General features: G+C 40.5%; 1 protein-coding gene across 3 annotated transcripts in view; it reads left to right on the forward strand.

The window, feature by feature from the left end:
• The window catches only part of crppa (CDP-L-ribitol pyrophosphorylase A), a 92,627-nt gene that overhangs the window by 35,646 nt on the left and 40,373 nt on the right, over positions 1-16,608 (forward strand). For 2 of the 3 annotated variants that reach the window (XM_061915530.1, XM_061915529.1), the window contains exon 9: positions 7,096-7,212. The exons of the other annotated variant lie outside the window; for it this stretch is intronic. In XM_061915530.1, coding sequence (XP_061771514.1) covers positions 7,096-7,212 — 117 coding nt within the window. The remainder of the gene's footprint in view (positions 1-7,095; positions 7,213-16,608) is intronic. 3 annotated transcript variants of the gene reach the window in all.

Here is a 16,608-nt window from a genome sequence, read left to right on the forward strand (position 1 = left end):
TTGGATGGGGGTGTCCCATTACTAATAAAAGATATCAGTGTGATATACAGTAAAAAAAACTAATATGGGATTGTAATTGGCTCGTGTGTCTAATGTTCAACACAAGCACTCCAATACGAACAGTCCTGCTGCACGTTTACTTGTGCAAAGCCAGACAGCCAGTTAACATCTAATTGTCCTGCAATAAACAAGTTGGTATTTTCTTGTATTTTAGTCAAGTCATTTACAAAAATATAAACATGGTATGCTATAAGCTGCACAACAGCTAAGCACACGATAGCACACAATCTCGGCATACATATTAAGTGTTCTTTGTAGAACAATATTGCAGTAGAAAACAGCACACTTGTCAATATAAACAAGTTTCAAATAATTATAGTTGCATATTATTTACAATACAAAGTTGCCAAGGCAGAAGCGTATTAGAAAGTATCCAGTAACAAACGTGTCCACAATATTTAACTTACTGGGTCATGATCTTAATCTAATTAATTATTCTGACCAAAGAAAAATTTTTTTTTTTTTGTATTTGAAACCTTTTTTTGTGGTGTGTGATGCATGGTTTGGATACGCTTTGTGTACACAGTCGTTCTTTTAACCCATTTTTTTAAGTCTGTCTGCAAGATGACCGTTTGTGGAAGCGTTATTGCGATTGAAACTATGTCTGACCCTCTTAAAATGTATCTTTAAAAAAATGTACACTGTTTAAATATATACAGTTCAGACGAAAAGTTTGGACACACTTAATTCAATGCGTTTTCTTTATTTTCACAACTGTTTACATTGTAGATTGTCACTGAAGCCGTCAAAACTATGAATTAACACATATGGATTTACGTACTTAACAAGAAAAGGTGAAATAACTGAAAATATGTTTCATATTCAAGTTCCTTCAAAATAACCACCCTTTGCTCTGATTACTTTTTCCCACACTCTTGGCATTCTTTCGTGGAGCTTCAAGAGGTAGTCACCTGAAATGGTTTTTACTTCACAGGTGTGCTTGAAGCTCATCAAGAGAATACCAAGAGTGTGCAAAGCATACATAACTCCACATGTGCTTATTAATAGTTGTAATGTCTTCAGTGATAATCTACAATGTAAATAGTCATGAAAAGAAAAAAAACGCATTGAATGAGGAGAAGGTGTGCCCAAACTTTTGGCCTGTACTGTATTTTGATGTCGCCACCGCTATTTCTTACCAGACACAGTTGAAAATAAACTTCTAAACTGTATATTTATTAGGTACTGCATACCAGCTGCATAAAAAAAACGTTTTTGGCATAATTTACAGTACGTTGCTGCAAGATGCACATTGCTGTTATTTTATGCATGTGAAGATTATATAAAATAATTAAGTGAATTTCTAATGCACTTTCAATCTAACTGTATATCAAAGTGCAACAAAGTTTAAAGTTAAAGTTAAAAGCAGGGTAAATAATATGTTATATTTTTTCTGTTTCCTCTTAGTCTGAAGCTGTGGGTGAGGAGAATTTGACTTTATGTCCAAATAAAGACATCCACCTCGTGACGTCACAACTGCAAAACCTAGCGGAAAAAAAGCATCCAAAACTGCATGCAAGATTACGCCAAAATGCATGACCCTTATAATTAAATACTTTTGCATTATTTAACAAGAGTATTCGACTGTCAGAAAAGACACATTTCATCCTAGGTCCCCTTTAAAGGCCTACTGAAACCCACTACTACCGACCATGCAGTCTGATAGTTTATATATCAATGATTAAATATTAACATTGCAACACATGCCAATACGGCCGGTTTAGTTTACTAAATTGCAATTTTAAATTTCTCGCGGAGTATCCTGTTGAAAACGTCGCGGAATGATGACGCCTATGATGACGCCTATGATGACGCGTGCGCGTGACGTCACCGGTTGTAGCGGACATGTTCTTCCAGCCCGATCCAATCTATAAGTAGTTTGCTTTAATCACATAATTACACAGTAATTTGGACATCTGTGTTGCTGAATCTTTTGCAATTTGTTCAATTAATAATGGAGAAGTCAAAGAAGAAAGATGTAGGTGGGAAGCGGTGTATTGCAGCTGCCTTTAGCAACACAAACACAGCCGGTGTTTCCTTGTTTACATTTCCGAAGGTGAAGCTTTACTATGGAACAGAGCGGTCAAGCGAACATGGTTCCCAACCACATGTCAACCGGCAGGTTTCGGTGAGAAAATTTTGGCTCTTACCGTAGACATGAGTGTAGCTTTCTTCCTCCTGCAGCTCTACAACCGTTGACGTCACGCGCACATTGTCTGCTACTTCCGGTACAGGCAAGGCTTTTTTATTAGCGACCAAAAGTTGCAAACTTTATGTCGATGATCTCTACTAAATCCTTTCAGCAAAATTATGGCAATATCGCGAAATGATCAAGTATGACACATAGAATGGACCTGCTATCCCCGTTTGAATAAGAAAACCTCATATCAGTAGGCCTTAAAAGCCTGCTTTAGTCAATTCCAGACAGTTAATAATAAATAGATGTGTTTGTGTTTTTCACACCTATCATTGTTCTCTGTTTGACTCATTTGACTTGATGAAACCTTTACTAACATTCCACACTACAAAATAGTAAAATTATATTTGATTTTTGCTGATATCGTATCGGATAACTATCTGTATCAACCAAAGTTGTGAATTCCTGCATATTAGGACCATTGATTGTATAGCAGTGGTCCTCAAACGTTTTCCATCAAGTACTACCTAAAAAAACATGGCTACCATGGTACCACCATACAGACCAACATTAAAATGACAGTAGTGTAGTAGGCTTAAGTATTCATTAAAAAACACGGCAGAGGTTTTATTTGACAAGTATATTTCATATGTTTGGCCACTGTAACACTACACACAATTTGAACAGTAACAATTTCTTTGAATTTAGGGCAATACAACATTGTACTTTAATCAAGTAATGCTTTGGCGTACCACTAGATGGAGCCCGGGTACCACTAGGAGTACACACAGTTGTAGAATCCCTGATATATAGGAATTGGTACCGTTCACATTTGAACTGACATGATAGCGATTTCTGTTCCCTGGGAATCGATACCTGTACTCAACTGTACTAATTTTCAGTACGGTACGGTTCAAGTGTGTTTATATTTATTAATTATTTTTGAAAATAAAATCACATTTTTGTATTTCATCATTTAAAAAATAGCTGATTATGATAACTGAGTTTCAGTTGTTGTTTATTGATTCAATATGGCTATTTACAGGTATGACACAAAGTTGCAGTTACAGTTGCAAGTTTAAGACATTAGATGGCAATAGTGTATAGTTTATGGTGTGTTGGTCATTTCAGTCTTTGCTGTCTGTTGCGTCATAGAAAGTGTTAAAACTGTAAGTGTTGTACTAATTACACACCTGCTGTTTGATTGTACCGTGCATCTTATTAGTAGTTTTCATATTTTTGTTCAAATTCAAAAGGTGTTGAAATTAAAAAGGTAAAATTGCTAATGCTAATCAGTAGCGTGTCAATAGAAAAGCCAATGTAAATTAGCATTGAGCTAGTGCATTTGTGTAAAGTGGAGCCTTACTTTACTTATGTTGGAACTACTTTGTTGGCAACATTACCGAGAGGTAGTTTGGCTGAGTCCGCTCTCAGTGCTGCTGGAGTGATTGCCAAGTGCCAGGCGCGACGTCACATACGTACAACTGAGGTTTCGTAACATACTGTAGCACCATTGGATTTTACGTGACTCGGACCAGCGGGATTCTGTCGGTGCTAAAAAAGTACTGGATTTGGTACCCACCCCTATGGATGTATTGTTCTGGAAATAGCACAATTGAAGCGAGTATGATAATTACGTAGTATGTGCGGTTCAATACCGAAATATCAACACTGCCGTTACCAGAACTTTATGCTCTAATATCGATTTTCAAATCAAAATATCGATATTTTTGATACTTTTAGTTCAATCAATCAATCAATGTTTATTTATATAGCCACAAATCACAAATGTCTCAAAGGACTGCACAAATCATTACGACTACAACATCCTCGGAAGAACCCACAAAAGGGCAAGGAAAACTCACACCCAGTGGGCAGGGAGAATTCACATCCAGTGGGACGCCAGTGACAATGCTGACTATGAGAAACCTTGGAGAGGACCTCAGATGTGGGCAACCCCCTCCCTCTAGGGGACCGAAAGCAATGGATGTCGAGCGGGTCTAACATGATACTGTGAAAGTTCAATCCATAGTGGCTCCAACACAGCCGCGAGAGTTCAGTTCAAGCGGATCCAAGACAACAGCGAGAGTCCCGTCCACAGGAGACCATCTCAAGCGGAGGCGGATCAGCAGCGTGGAGATGTCCCCAACCGATACAGGCGAGCGGTCCATCCTTGGTCCCGACGAGCGGTCCATCCTGGGTCTCGACTCTGGACAGCCAGTACTTCATCCATGGTCATCGGACCGGACCCCCTCCACAAGGGAGGGGGGGACATAGGAGAAAGAAAAGAAGCGGCAGATCAACTGGTCTAAAAAGGAGGTCTATTTAAAGGCTAGAGTATGCAGATGAGTTTTAAGGTGAGACTTAAATGCTTCTACTGAGGTAGCATCTCGAACTGTTACCGGGAGGGCATTCCAGAGTACTGGAGCCCGAAGTTGTTTGAGATAATGTATATCAATACAGGAACACAGATTAAAGTAACTAAATCATTGAGATCTTGTCTGAATGAAGCGGAATTGTTGGGAACTACTTTTTCTTCCTCCTTGGTAAGTACGCAATGCGCAAGCACAGCGGCACATTGTGATCTATTCAGTGATTCAGTTTATTTGTTTATGTCAGAAAATTACTGGCAATAAAATGAGTCGCAGTATTCTGAAACAGCAAGTGTGTGTATCCTTTTATCGTAGGCTACATGGAGACACTACTGTACATACAAAGCTGAATACTGTACATAAATAAGGTTACGCGCTCATTGCCGAATAACAACATCAAATGTCTCGCCCTGTGATTTTACATCATTTGAAAATGGTTCCCCAAGAACAGCAACACTTGAGATACACTACTTTTTACATTTCACCACACACATTAGCTATATCTGCACATTATCGGATTGATATCGGCGATACCAGCCTAGATTTTACTCTATCTCCTCGGGAAGAAAATCGGAGGTGTCTCTTAACAAATCCAAGAAAAATTTGGTAGCATTTACTACAATGCCGTTTCCATATGAGTTGGGAAATTGTGTTGGATGTAAATAAAAACAGAATACAATGATTTGCAAATCCCTTTCAACCCATATTCAGTTGAACGCACTACAAAGACAAGATATTTGATGTTCAAACTCATAAACTTTAGTTTTTTTTGCAAATAATAATTAACTTAGAATTTCATGGCTGCAACACGTGCCAAAGTAGTTGGGAAAGGGCATGTTCACCACTCTGTTACATCACCTTTTCTTCTACCAAAACTCAATAAACATTTGGGAAGTGAGGAAACTTTTTGTTGAAGCTTTGAAAGTAGAATTATTTCCCATTCTTGTTTTATGTAGAGCTTCAGTCGTTCAACAATCCGCTGTCGTATTTTACGCTTCATAATGCGTCACACATTTTCGATGGGAGATCGGTCTGGACTGCAGGCGGGGCAGGAAAGTACCCGCACTCTTTTTTTGCGAAGCCAAGCTGTTGTAACACGTGCTGAATGTGGCTTGGCATTGTCTTGCTGAAATAAGCAGGGGAGTCCATGAAAAAGACGGCGCTTAGATGGCAGCATATGTTGTTCCAAAACCTGTATGTACCTTTCAGCATTAACTGTGCCTTCACAGATGTCTAAGTTACCCATGCCTTGGGCACTAATGCACCCCCATACCATCACAGATGCTGGCTTTTGAACTTTGCGTCGATAACAGTCTGGATGGTTCGCTTCCTCTTTGGTCCGAATGACACGATGTCGAATATTTCCAAAATCAATTTGAAATGTGGACTCGTCAGACCACAGAACACTTTTCCACTTTGCATCAGTCCATCTTAGATGATCTTGGGCCCAGAGAAGCCGGCAGCGTTTCTAGTTGTTGTTGGCTTTTGTTTTGCATAGTAGAGCTTTAGCTTGCACTTACAGATGTAGCGACAAACTGTATTTAGTGACAGTGGTTTTCTGAAGTGTTCCTGAACCCATGTGGTGATATCCTTTAGAGATTGATGTCGGTTTTTGATACAGTGCCATATGAGGGATCGAAGGTCACGGTCATTCAATGTTGGTTTCCGGCCATGCCGCTTACGTGGAGTGATTTCTCCAGATTCTCTGAACCTTTTGATGATATTATTGACGTTTATATTTATATCTAACACAATTTCCCAACTCATATGGAAACGGGGTGTGTACTTTGTTGGCTAGAAGACTCGTCCATCCATCAATCTTCTGCCGCTTATCTGAAGTTGGGTCGCGGGGACAGCAGCCTAAGCAGAGAAGCGCAGACTTCCCTCTCCTCAGCTACTTTGTCCAGCTCTTCCCGGGTGATCCCGGGAGTCTGATCTCAAATTTGACCATGATTGAAAGCCATTTATCAACAACACCCACAAACGCCGCCAACTTCACTGGTTTTGGGTTTTGTGCATATGATATGATTGAAAAATTATTATTATTGAAGGGTATATAATGGATGAGCCTTTTATGTGCTTTTGTGTATTGCTACACCGTGTTGGGGACATTCAGGTGTACATATGGCCTATTATTTGTGCACTATTGACAAGTGATGCACCGAAAATTCAGTCTTAAATACAAAAACCGGAACCGGATGTTGTAATGAAGTATCCACTTCTGCTGGCGACTGCCTTGTCCGGCTCACACGAGTGATGTAGCTCACCCAAAGCTGACGAAAAAAAATCACATTCAGGTCGCTTTGAGTTCAGACTGCTGTCACATTTGAAAAGATCGGATTCAGGACGACTGCCTGATGTGGCCTGAATCTGATGTCAAGAGATTAGTTTCGAAGCACTTTGGAGCTTGTAGACTGGCAGAAAATTATGATCTGTGTCACTTGAGGGCAAAAAAATCAAATTTAGGGCTTCAGTCTCTGTACTTATATATTGAGTGCGACTGCAAAATATTGTTTCCTCTGATAGGTCAATGTAAGCACTTTGGATGGAGGAGCTTCAGAGCCAGCAGCCATCATGGAATTGGCTTCTGCAGCCAAACTGCGGAACATTCTCTTGTACGGCGTCCATCTGCAGCAGTCAAAGGTAAGCTCTTTAGTCTGCGCCGCTTCTTTCATGTGAGCAAGCTCGTTGTTGCCATGGAATGCATCCTTTAGAAGGAGCCAAACAAAACATGTCTTGTTTCTGTGCCTTGTCACGCTTTAATGCCTGCTGTCTTTTATCAACGTCCCAACTCTCCATTAGATGCGTTGGCGCTTCCAAACCATTGTAAACTCTTAACCTCCCTCCATTTGGGTTCGGTGTGCTGAAGTGAAGTTCAAAGGGCGGAGGGGGATGTTGAATTGCTTTCACTTTAGAGCACTTTGACCCGCGCATGAGTACTGTAGGTTGGACTGTCTGGGATGGACGGTTGGATGCGGCCGACCTGCAAGTCATTGCTGGGTAATAGCAGGATTGTGAAATGGAATTACTCATCCAAGCAAGTGAGAAATATCAAAGGATATCTGTCCGCTTTGGTGGCGTTCATGTTGATTTACCTTCGACAGTGGTGTGGACATGAGGCAGCCTAGCCGAAGCACGTCTCCATAAGTCAAAGGTTAACACATTTGGCGTCGAGGAAGGAGACGTTCAAGGAGGTTTCTCCTCCATTCAAAAGGAATGATAAGACAAAAACGTGGTCTCCCTTCTCTGTGGTCACATCTGAGTTTGATCAGACGTTGGACATGATGCTCCTCGTCTCAATTATGGAGACTAATGCTGATAATTAGTACCAATGCTTCACGGGGGGAAGGGAAGGGAGAGGATGAAGATAAGTCACTGTGGCAAAACACTAGCAGATTAAACAAACGACACACTTGGATACATTGCTGTTTTATGATGACGTCAAAAGATGATTTCTTCCAGATGTTCCAGCAAAGAATGTTGTTTTCACTTTGAGTTACTTAAAACAATCAGCACTAACCACAAAAGACCACATTTATTTTTCATTTAACGCGTCTGCCAAGATGCTTTTGCCAAAATGGACGTGGTTGCTTTTCATGTTTGATCAGAAACTACAGCTACACGATTGTTACATTGGCCTTGGTGGACATCTGCACTCTATGTTCCTATTTTGACGAGACATGACGTTACATGACTCGCATTCAAAGACTCCAGCGTCACCGCACGCATCTTTGTTAGAAAGTTCGATAATATTAGCACTCCACTTCTTTTCACGACACCTAATAATGTTGAAAGGACACGCGTTAATCACCTTCATATTACGTAAGCAGCGAGGCTGAAAACCAACATTAAATGCCTGTGACCTTCGATCCCTCTGACGGTACTGCATCAAAAACCGACATCAGTGTGTAAAAGATATCACCACATAGGCTCAGGAACACTTCAGAAAAACACTGTCAGTAACTACAGTTTGTCGCTACATCTGTAAGTGCAAGTTAAAACTCTACTATGCAAAGTGAAAGCCATTTATCAACAACACCCAGAAACGACGCCAGCTTTGCCTGATGCAAAGTGTAAAACAGTTCTGGGGTCTGAAGAGTCCACATTTCTATTTTTTTTTGGAAACTGTGGACATTGTGTCCTCCGGAACAAGGAGGAAAAGAACCATATAGATTGTTATAAGCGCAAAGTTCAAAAGCCAGCATCTGTGATGGTATGTGGGTGTATTAGTGCCCAAGGCATTGGTAACTTACACAGTGAAGTCACCATTTAAGGCCTACTGAAATGAGATCTTATTTAAATGGGGATAGCAGGTCCCTTCTATGTGTCATACTTGATCATTTTGCGATATTGTCATATTTTTGCTGAAAGGATTTAGTGGAGAACATCGACAATAAAGTTCACAACTTTTGGTCGCTAATAAAAAAGCCTTGCCTTTACCAGAAGTAGCAGACGATGTGCGCGTGACGTCTCTGGTTGTAGGGCTCCTCACATCCTCACATTGTTTATAATGTGAGCCTCCAGCAGCGAGAGCTATTCGGACCGAGAAAGCGACAATTTCCCCATTAATTTGAGCGAGGATGAAAGATTTGTGGAAGAGGAAATTTAGAGTGAAGGACTAGGAAAAAAAAAAAAAGTTAAAAAAAAAAAAGGCGATTGCAGTGAGAGCGATTCAGATGTTTTTAAACACATTTACTAGGATAATTCTGGGAAATCCCTTATCTGCCTATTGTGTTGCTAGTGTTTTAGTGAGTTAAATAGTACCTGATAGTCAGAGGAGTGTGGCCACGGGTGTGTTGACAGGTGTGTTGAGGGAAGTGTTGAGGGAAGTCACAAAGCTGCAGCAGGACAGAAGCTCCGCTGATCTCCGGTAAGAGGAGACTTATTACCACAATTTTCTCACCAAAAACTGCCGGTTGACAAGTGGTCGGGATCCATGTTCGCTTGACCGCTCTGATCCATAGTAAAGCTTCACCTCTGGGAGTTTTAAACAAGGAATTACCGTGTGTTTGTGTGGCTAAAGGCTAAAAGCTTCCCACCTCCTTCTTTCTACTTTGACTTCTCCATTATTAATTGAACAAATTGCAAAAGATTCAGCAACACAGATGTCCAGAATACTGTGTAATTGTGCGATGAAAAGAGATGACTTTTAGCCGTAAGTGGTGCTGGGCTAATATGTCCCCTCCAACCAATAACGTCACAAACACGCATCATCATACGCGTCATCATTCCGCGACGCTTTCAACAGGAAACTACGCGGGAAATTAAAAATGGAATTTGGTAAACTATACCGGCCGTATTGGCATGGGTTGCAATGTTAATATTTCATCATTGATATATAAACTATCAGACTGCGTGGTTGGTAGTAGTGGGTTTCAGTAGGCCTTTAATGCTGAAAGGTACATTAGATTAGGTTAGATTAGATAGTACTTTATTAATCCAAGAGGGGAAATTAGATTTTCAGCACAATCCCATTCAAGATTAGACAAAAACATTTATTTTTGGAGGAATTTACAGTATGTTGCCATCCAAGCAATGTTATCAAGACAATGCCAAGCCACATTTTACAACAGCATGGCTTCATAGTAAAAGAGTGCGGGTACTAGACTGGCCTGCCTGTAGTCCAGACCTGTCTCTCATTGAAAATGTCTGGCACATTATGAAAACTGTTGTGTTGAGTTGAGTTGAGTTGAGTTGGAGTTTATTTCGAACATGCAAGAATACATGATACATCACAATTTCCAGTTTCTCTTTTCAACATGTTCGAAAAGGAGTAGGAAGAAGCAGAGCTTATTTAATCCTACCCCTTTTCTTTTACTGAACAGTTGCTAAAACTTGTGTTCAATTCCTGTTCTCAATTTATTCACAATATACCCCATAAGTATCAAAATTAAAATAAATAAATAAATAATTGATGAAGTAAATTATATTCCGTACGATGAGATAAGTAAGAATATTTTGAGAATGAAAGAATGGATGGATGAATAAATTCAGAATGTTTATCATAATTCTTCTTTGTAAACACTAAGTTTGAAGAGTTTCTTTAAGTGGATCATATTAGTACATGGTTTGATTGCTTTGCTTAATCCATTCCATAATTTAAGTCAACATACTGATATACTGAAGGTCTTAAGTGTTGTACTTGCGTACAAATATTTTAAATTACATTTTTCACTAAGATTATATTTGTCCTCTTTTGTTGAGAATAATTGTATATTCTTGGGTAGCAGGTTATAGTTTGTTTTGTGTATAATTTTAGCTGTTTGCAAATTCACTATGTTGTGGAATTTTTGTATTTTTTATTCAATAAATAAAGGATTTGTATGTTCTCTATATCCAACATTATGTATTAGTCTAACTGATCTTTTTTGTAAGACTGTTAGTGAATGAAGTGTGCTTTTGTAATTATTTCCCCATATGTCTACACAGTAACTCAGATATGGTAACACTAGCGAGCAGTAAAGAATATGAAGTTATTTTTGGTCTAGAACATCCATCCATCCATTTTCTACCGTTTATTCCCTTTGGGGTCGCAGGGGGCGTTAGTGCCTATCTCAGCTACAATCGGGCGGAAGGCTTAGCTTTATTCATTATTGACGTGTTTCTTGCTACTTCATGTTGTATATTTTTAATGAGATTTCCAGTTAAATTTATCATCAATCAAAACTAGAATATATATTTTTTTAATTATTTCACCTTTTTTTGTTAAGTGCATAACTCCACGTGTTCATTCATAGTTTTAATGCCTTCACTGACAATCTACAATGTAAATAGTCATGAAAATAAAGAAAACGCATTGAATGAGAAGGTGTGTTGAAACGTTTGGCCGGTACTGTACCTCAAAATGCCAAATATCGGCGCCGATAATCTGTCGATCTCTAGTGTGTGCTAGCATCCCTGCCTACACCCACAGAGACAGGGAGAGTGGAGTGTTCATTTAATTCGGCTACAGAACAAACGTACCCAGGTGCTGTGGCCCGAGCTAAGAGTGAACAGATGAGCAAAACAAACATGCACGGACATAAAAATTGTATTTATGCTTCGATTAATTCTGTATGTATCCGCTGGGGTTACAGGCGGATTTTGATTAAACTTGCAGGAAATGTGAGAAGTTGGATAGGGAACAAGTGATTCCATTTTGGGAGTGATCCAGGTTACTGTCTGGATTCAGGATTTTATTTTACCATTGGGAGACAGGGCCTGGCAGAGTGTTTCTTTAGATTCTTTTGAAAGAAATAGTTTGAAAAAGAGGACATTGGAAAGTGACTCGTATCCTGCAATAGATTGTGTGGCTTTAGAGGTTGTATTTGTTCTTACTTGAGGTTGGGGACAATAATTTGTTGTAGACAATAACATTTCGAGACAAATAAAGTAGGGGTGTAACGGACTTATAAATACCGCGGTATTTTGGTATCAAAATCATCACAATAATGCCGTGACATGTAGCAGTATGAAATGGAAATTTGGTCAGTCGGTCTGGAAGTAAACTACTGTACATCTCACAAAATTCCCTGCGTAGCGCAAGTATGCGAGGTCCGTGTGTGGCAGGTTGTTAAGGAGGGGTTTTTTTTACGCCATTTTCCTTAAGTTTTAAATTAAATCTTTGCATACCTTTTTGAGTTATGTTGCTAACAGACAGACAAACAAAACCTGGCCAAAGCATAATCTATTTGGTCGGCGTACTGCAAGGCAAAGCCTTCGTCTGGAGCGTTTCCAAGACGACACATAAAGCGGGATGACGGGATGTTTTAACCTTTGGTTTTTTTGGGGGGTTTTTTTGTTTGTTTTTTTCAATAACATTGAATCACCTCGTGGTTAAAATGGATTTGTTATCCGTGTTTTAAGTAGAAAATGCGCTAAGTTTGGTGACACTGCACTGCAGGAAACACAAGTAATATGAGAAGCTATACTTGATTAACCATCACTCGGAAAATATGGTTTATGCCAGCGAGGCCAATAATCAATGTGTGATGTATTCACATTAATAAACGTTAAATAGTCTGATAACCTTGATAACCCCTCTTCACGGTGGCAGAGGGGTTAGTGCGTCTGCCTCACAATACGAAGGTCCTGAGTAGTCAGGGTTCAATCCCGGACTCGGGATCTTTCTGTGTGGAGTTTGCATGTCAGCCCCGTGAATGCGTGGGTTCCCTCCGGGTACACCGGCTTCCTCCCACTTCCAAAGACATGCACCTGGGGATAGATTGATTGGCAACACTAAAGTGGCCCTAGTGTGTGAATGTGAGTGTGAATGTTGTCTGTCTATCTGTGTTGACCCTGCGATGAGGTGGCGACTTGTCCAGGGTGTACCCCGCCTTCCGCCCGATTGTAGCTGAGATAGGCGCCAGCGCCCCCCGCGACCCCTAAAGGGAATAAGCGGTAGAAAATGGATGGATGGATTTATATACACTTGTTTGGAGTAATAAACATGATAAGATCTGAGTATTATGTTCGTGTTCAATTACAGTGAGTGTGTTCATCCTAAACATTCCTGACACTTTATTTTGCACTTAACATTTTTAAGTCCCTTTTTTTTTTTTGGACATATACCACAATAATATCATACCGTGGGCTTTATACCATGATCATATCGTACCGTGAGATTTTGATTTTGATACCGTTTCAGGGCTGCATGCTTAGCTTTTTCACTATTAGCACCGGTGCTACTAAATGAACAAAAATTAGTAGCAGACATTTTTGTGTAGCACAGAAACAATTTAGTAGCAATGCAAAACAATACTAGTTTCATTATTAACACTCGAACAAGGCACACATGTACACTAATACATGTAAACACAAAGGCATCATAAAGCTTACTGGAACGCTCAAACACAATTAACATCCCTCATCTAAGCTAACACAAGTGTAGGGCTGGGCGACATGGATCAAAACTCATATTCCAATATAGTTTGGCCCATAAACTAACCCATTCAACATTAATTAATCATTAACCACTAACCCATAATTAATTACTAAAGAAAGTACTTCAAATATCTGGCATTATGCAGTTGAGATCATTTTCATACGAGAGCAGTGTGTGTGTGAGTCTCACAGCCATTTTAGCCTGAGCTGTTTTTGTTAGCTTAGCAGGCTAGCAGCGGCAATTTGTTGGCCCCGACGGATGCTCTTTTGAACTTTTCACTGGATTGCGCTACCTCTGATTAACGAACAGATTGAATGTGCTTCCATGGCTGTATGTACTTGACAACAGACGGGGTATTGTTTGGATGTTTGGCACTTTACTTGTTGATTTGTTGTTCAACGTTCCCTCCGAACTGCATAGTTACTAGCGCCATGTGCAGTTTGTGTCAAGTTTTAAGGTGGTGAAAAAAAGGTTGTCTGACCAGGTCCTCCAACTAAGACCCTGTCCAGGGTCTTCCATGTTGGTAGGCCGAGTGTGTGAAATAGGAGGAGCGGGGCACGGAGAGAGGTACGCGCACAGCGTAATCAGTGACACTTCCGTGTTAATCACTTGTCCATTGGTTTAAGTTTATTTCAAACATGCTATATAGATGGACAAAAATGTGACTCTAGTTTGATCAAATTTGGATGAAAATGCTTTGACAGGGTTGAAATCCCAATTCGCTCATGGGCGACAGGTCTATTTTAAGGCGCATTTGCGAGTAAATTTGTCGCACCGTACAGCCCTGCCGTTACATGCCTAAAATAAAGCAGATGTTGTCCAACGAGGCGGTCAATGGTCGGACATCTTTGAACAATTGGGGTGCAGTACTTTCCTCTTTGCGTGGTTGTCCCTCTGAAGGCGCTCGCACACATCAGGTGTGACAACCACAAACCTACCAAAGTTAACTCCCCCCACCACCAAACTGACACCGTGTTGTGTAGACGGCGTTGGTATGCACTATGGCGATAGGAAGTGTCATTGGATCCCTCGCCATGCACGGTCCTGGCCGTTTGTCATCCGCTGAAAAGCGAGTTGTCACGGTGATGTATGGCTGCTGTAATCCCTGCACTGAGAGCCCTGATGTTTACCCAACACCATATTTCCTCCTACTCAAAGAGCCCGTCCCAGGAATCCTAAACCTGAGAGGAGATTAGCCAGCCAGGACGAAAAGAGAGGGAGAGAATGGAGATGAGGGAGTTGGGTAGGGGAGGCAGTGAAAGCGACCCCAGTGGTCTATTCTCCCAGACCTGTTCACATCAAGGTCTGAAAGGTAGACAGGGGAAACCGTACACCGTCCGGTGAAGCTCTTGCTGTGACACCCTTGGAGTTGCACCCTAGGTCAAGGGAGATTAGGGACAAGTGCCGTCTCTGCGGTTTCAGCACACTCCCGACCTTTTTCTCCAGGATAAATCCTGACGGTTGTCCCCGTGCTGAATAAACTGGTGGAACCGAATAGCTTGAAAGTTTATTTTGCAGAAAGCCACAAGGTTCCCTTTGAAGGCCTTCATACAGTGTAGTAGTGCTGGGCAATATATTGAGTTTGTAAGATATATCGATATATTTTTAAACAAGATATGAATTAAGAAAATATCCATATAATTTTTTTCACGTTACAATGACCAAACACTTCTTATTTGTTGTGTTTCTTGTTCTCCCCCGCAATAGTCCAAGGGCTATTAAACCCCTCCCTTCACCCTTTTCAAACGGTACTTGTCGTCTCCCCCCCCACTGCACTGACCCACAACAAAACACAAGCAAATATGAAGCCTGACTGTGCAATCAGCAGTGACACCACCCGCTACCATACTTGCCAACCGTCCCGATTTTCCCGAGAGACTCCCGAATTTCAGTGCCCCTCTTGAAAATCTCCCGGAGCAACCTTTCTCTCGAATTTCTCCTGACTTCCACTCGGACAACAAGCGTCCTCTCTCACCTGAAAAGGAGACTATTATATATGTCTCTGTTATCCATAGGTTTATCTATAACCCATAAAGTAGGCAGGCAAGGAGTTATTTTTCAGCGTGTGCTTATTCCAGCCGGCGCGTTAATACACTGACACACAACATCCAGATTCCCAACATGCATTGCTTCAAAACTACGGCAAGTAGTAATGTCCAAAATCATAACAGAGACGAAGCAGAAGAACGAAGAAGAGACATGGCGACGACGAGTAAGAAGAAGAAGTACATTACAAGTTCCAAAATGATTGGAAAAAATAATTTCAGTTCAAACAGGACAGCTCGAAGGGAAAGGGGTATGCTGCCTGCAAATTTTGTAGATCAGACTTCTCCATTGAACACAGTGGCCGAAGGGATGTACTCATTCATGAAAATATATATATGATTTATAAAAAATACTTGAAAATATATGCTACAAAAGAAGAGAGAGAGAAAAGAGAAGAGAAGAGAAGAGAAGAGAAGAGGAGGTGGTAGAGAAAGAGAAAGAAAAAAGAGAAAGAACTGGACTAGTGCAACTCCACGGGCAGGGTGCAAAATATATGGGAAAGATCAATGATTGGTTGGTTTACGTACAAGAAAATCCATGATTGGTTGGTTGGTTTGAAATGATGGGTCACGATTGGTTAAGAGTAGGGCAAAACATTACGGAAAGGCCAATCTGAGGCAAGGTAGGGCTGGTGTTCGAACCAGGAAGTGAAATCACAACAGACATCTCAAATGACGACAAAAGAGTCGGAGAAGAGAGAATTTTCAAGTAAAATGTACGACAAAGCGAAGAAGATCATAACCACACAATTAAGTAAAATCACTTACTTTGCGCGGACCACTTCTCGTCGGACCACAGAACTGTACGTGTGTGACAGTCCATTACATCGTCAACTGGGAATTAAAAAGTGCCTGCCTGCAAATAAATTTTTTATTGGAGTTTGATACTTGTATTATTTGCACAGCTATGTTATTTATTTAACGTACAAATAATATTTTTCTGTTTCATTTGTTATGTACTTCTGTGTTACTTAAACAGTTTATTTTCTGTGCTTTATTACAGTACAGTTGTCATTAGAGATGCGCGAATAGGCAATTATATCATCCGCAACCGCATCACCAAAGTCGTCATTCACCCGCCGTCCACCTGAACCAACTTTTTATCAGGACCGTACCCGCTCACCAACCGCC

The sequence above is a fragment of the Nerophis ophidion genome, linkage group LG11 (genome assembly GCF_033978795.1).
Source record: "Nerophis ophidion isolate RoL-2023_Sa linkage group LG11, RoL_Noph_v1.0, whole genome shotgun sequence".
NCBI lineage: Eukaryota > Metazoa > Chordata > Actinopteri > Syngnathiformes > Syngnathidae > Nerophis > Nerophis ophidion.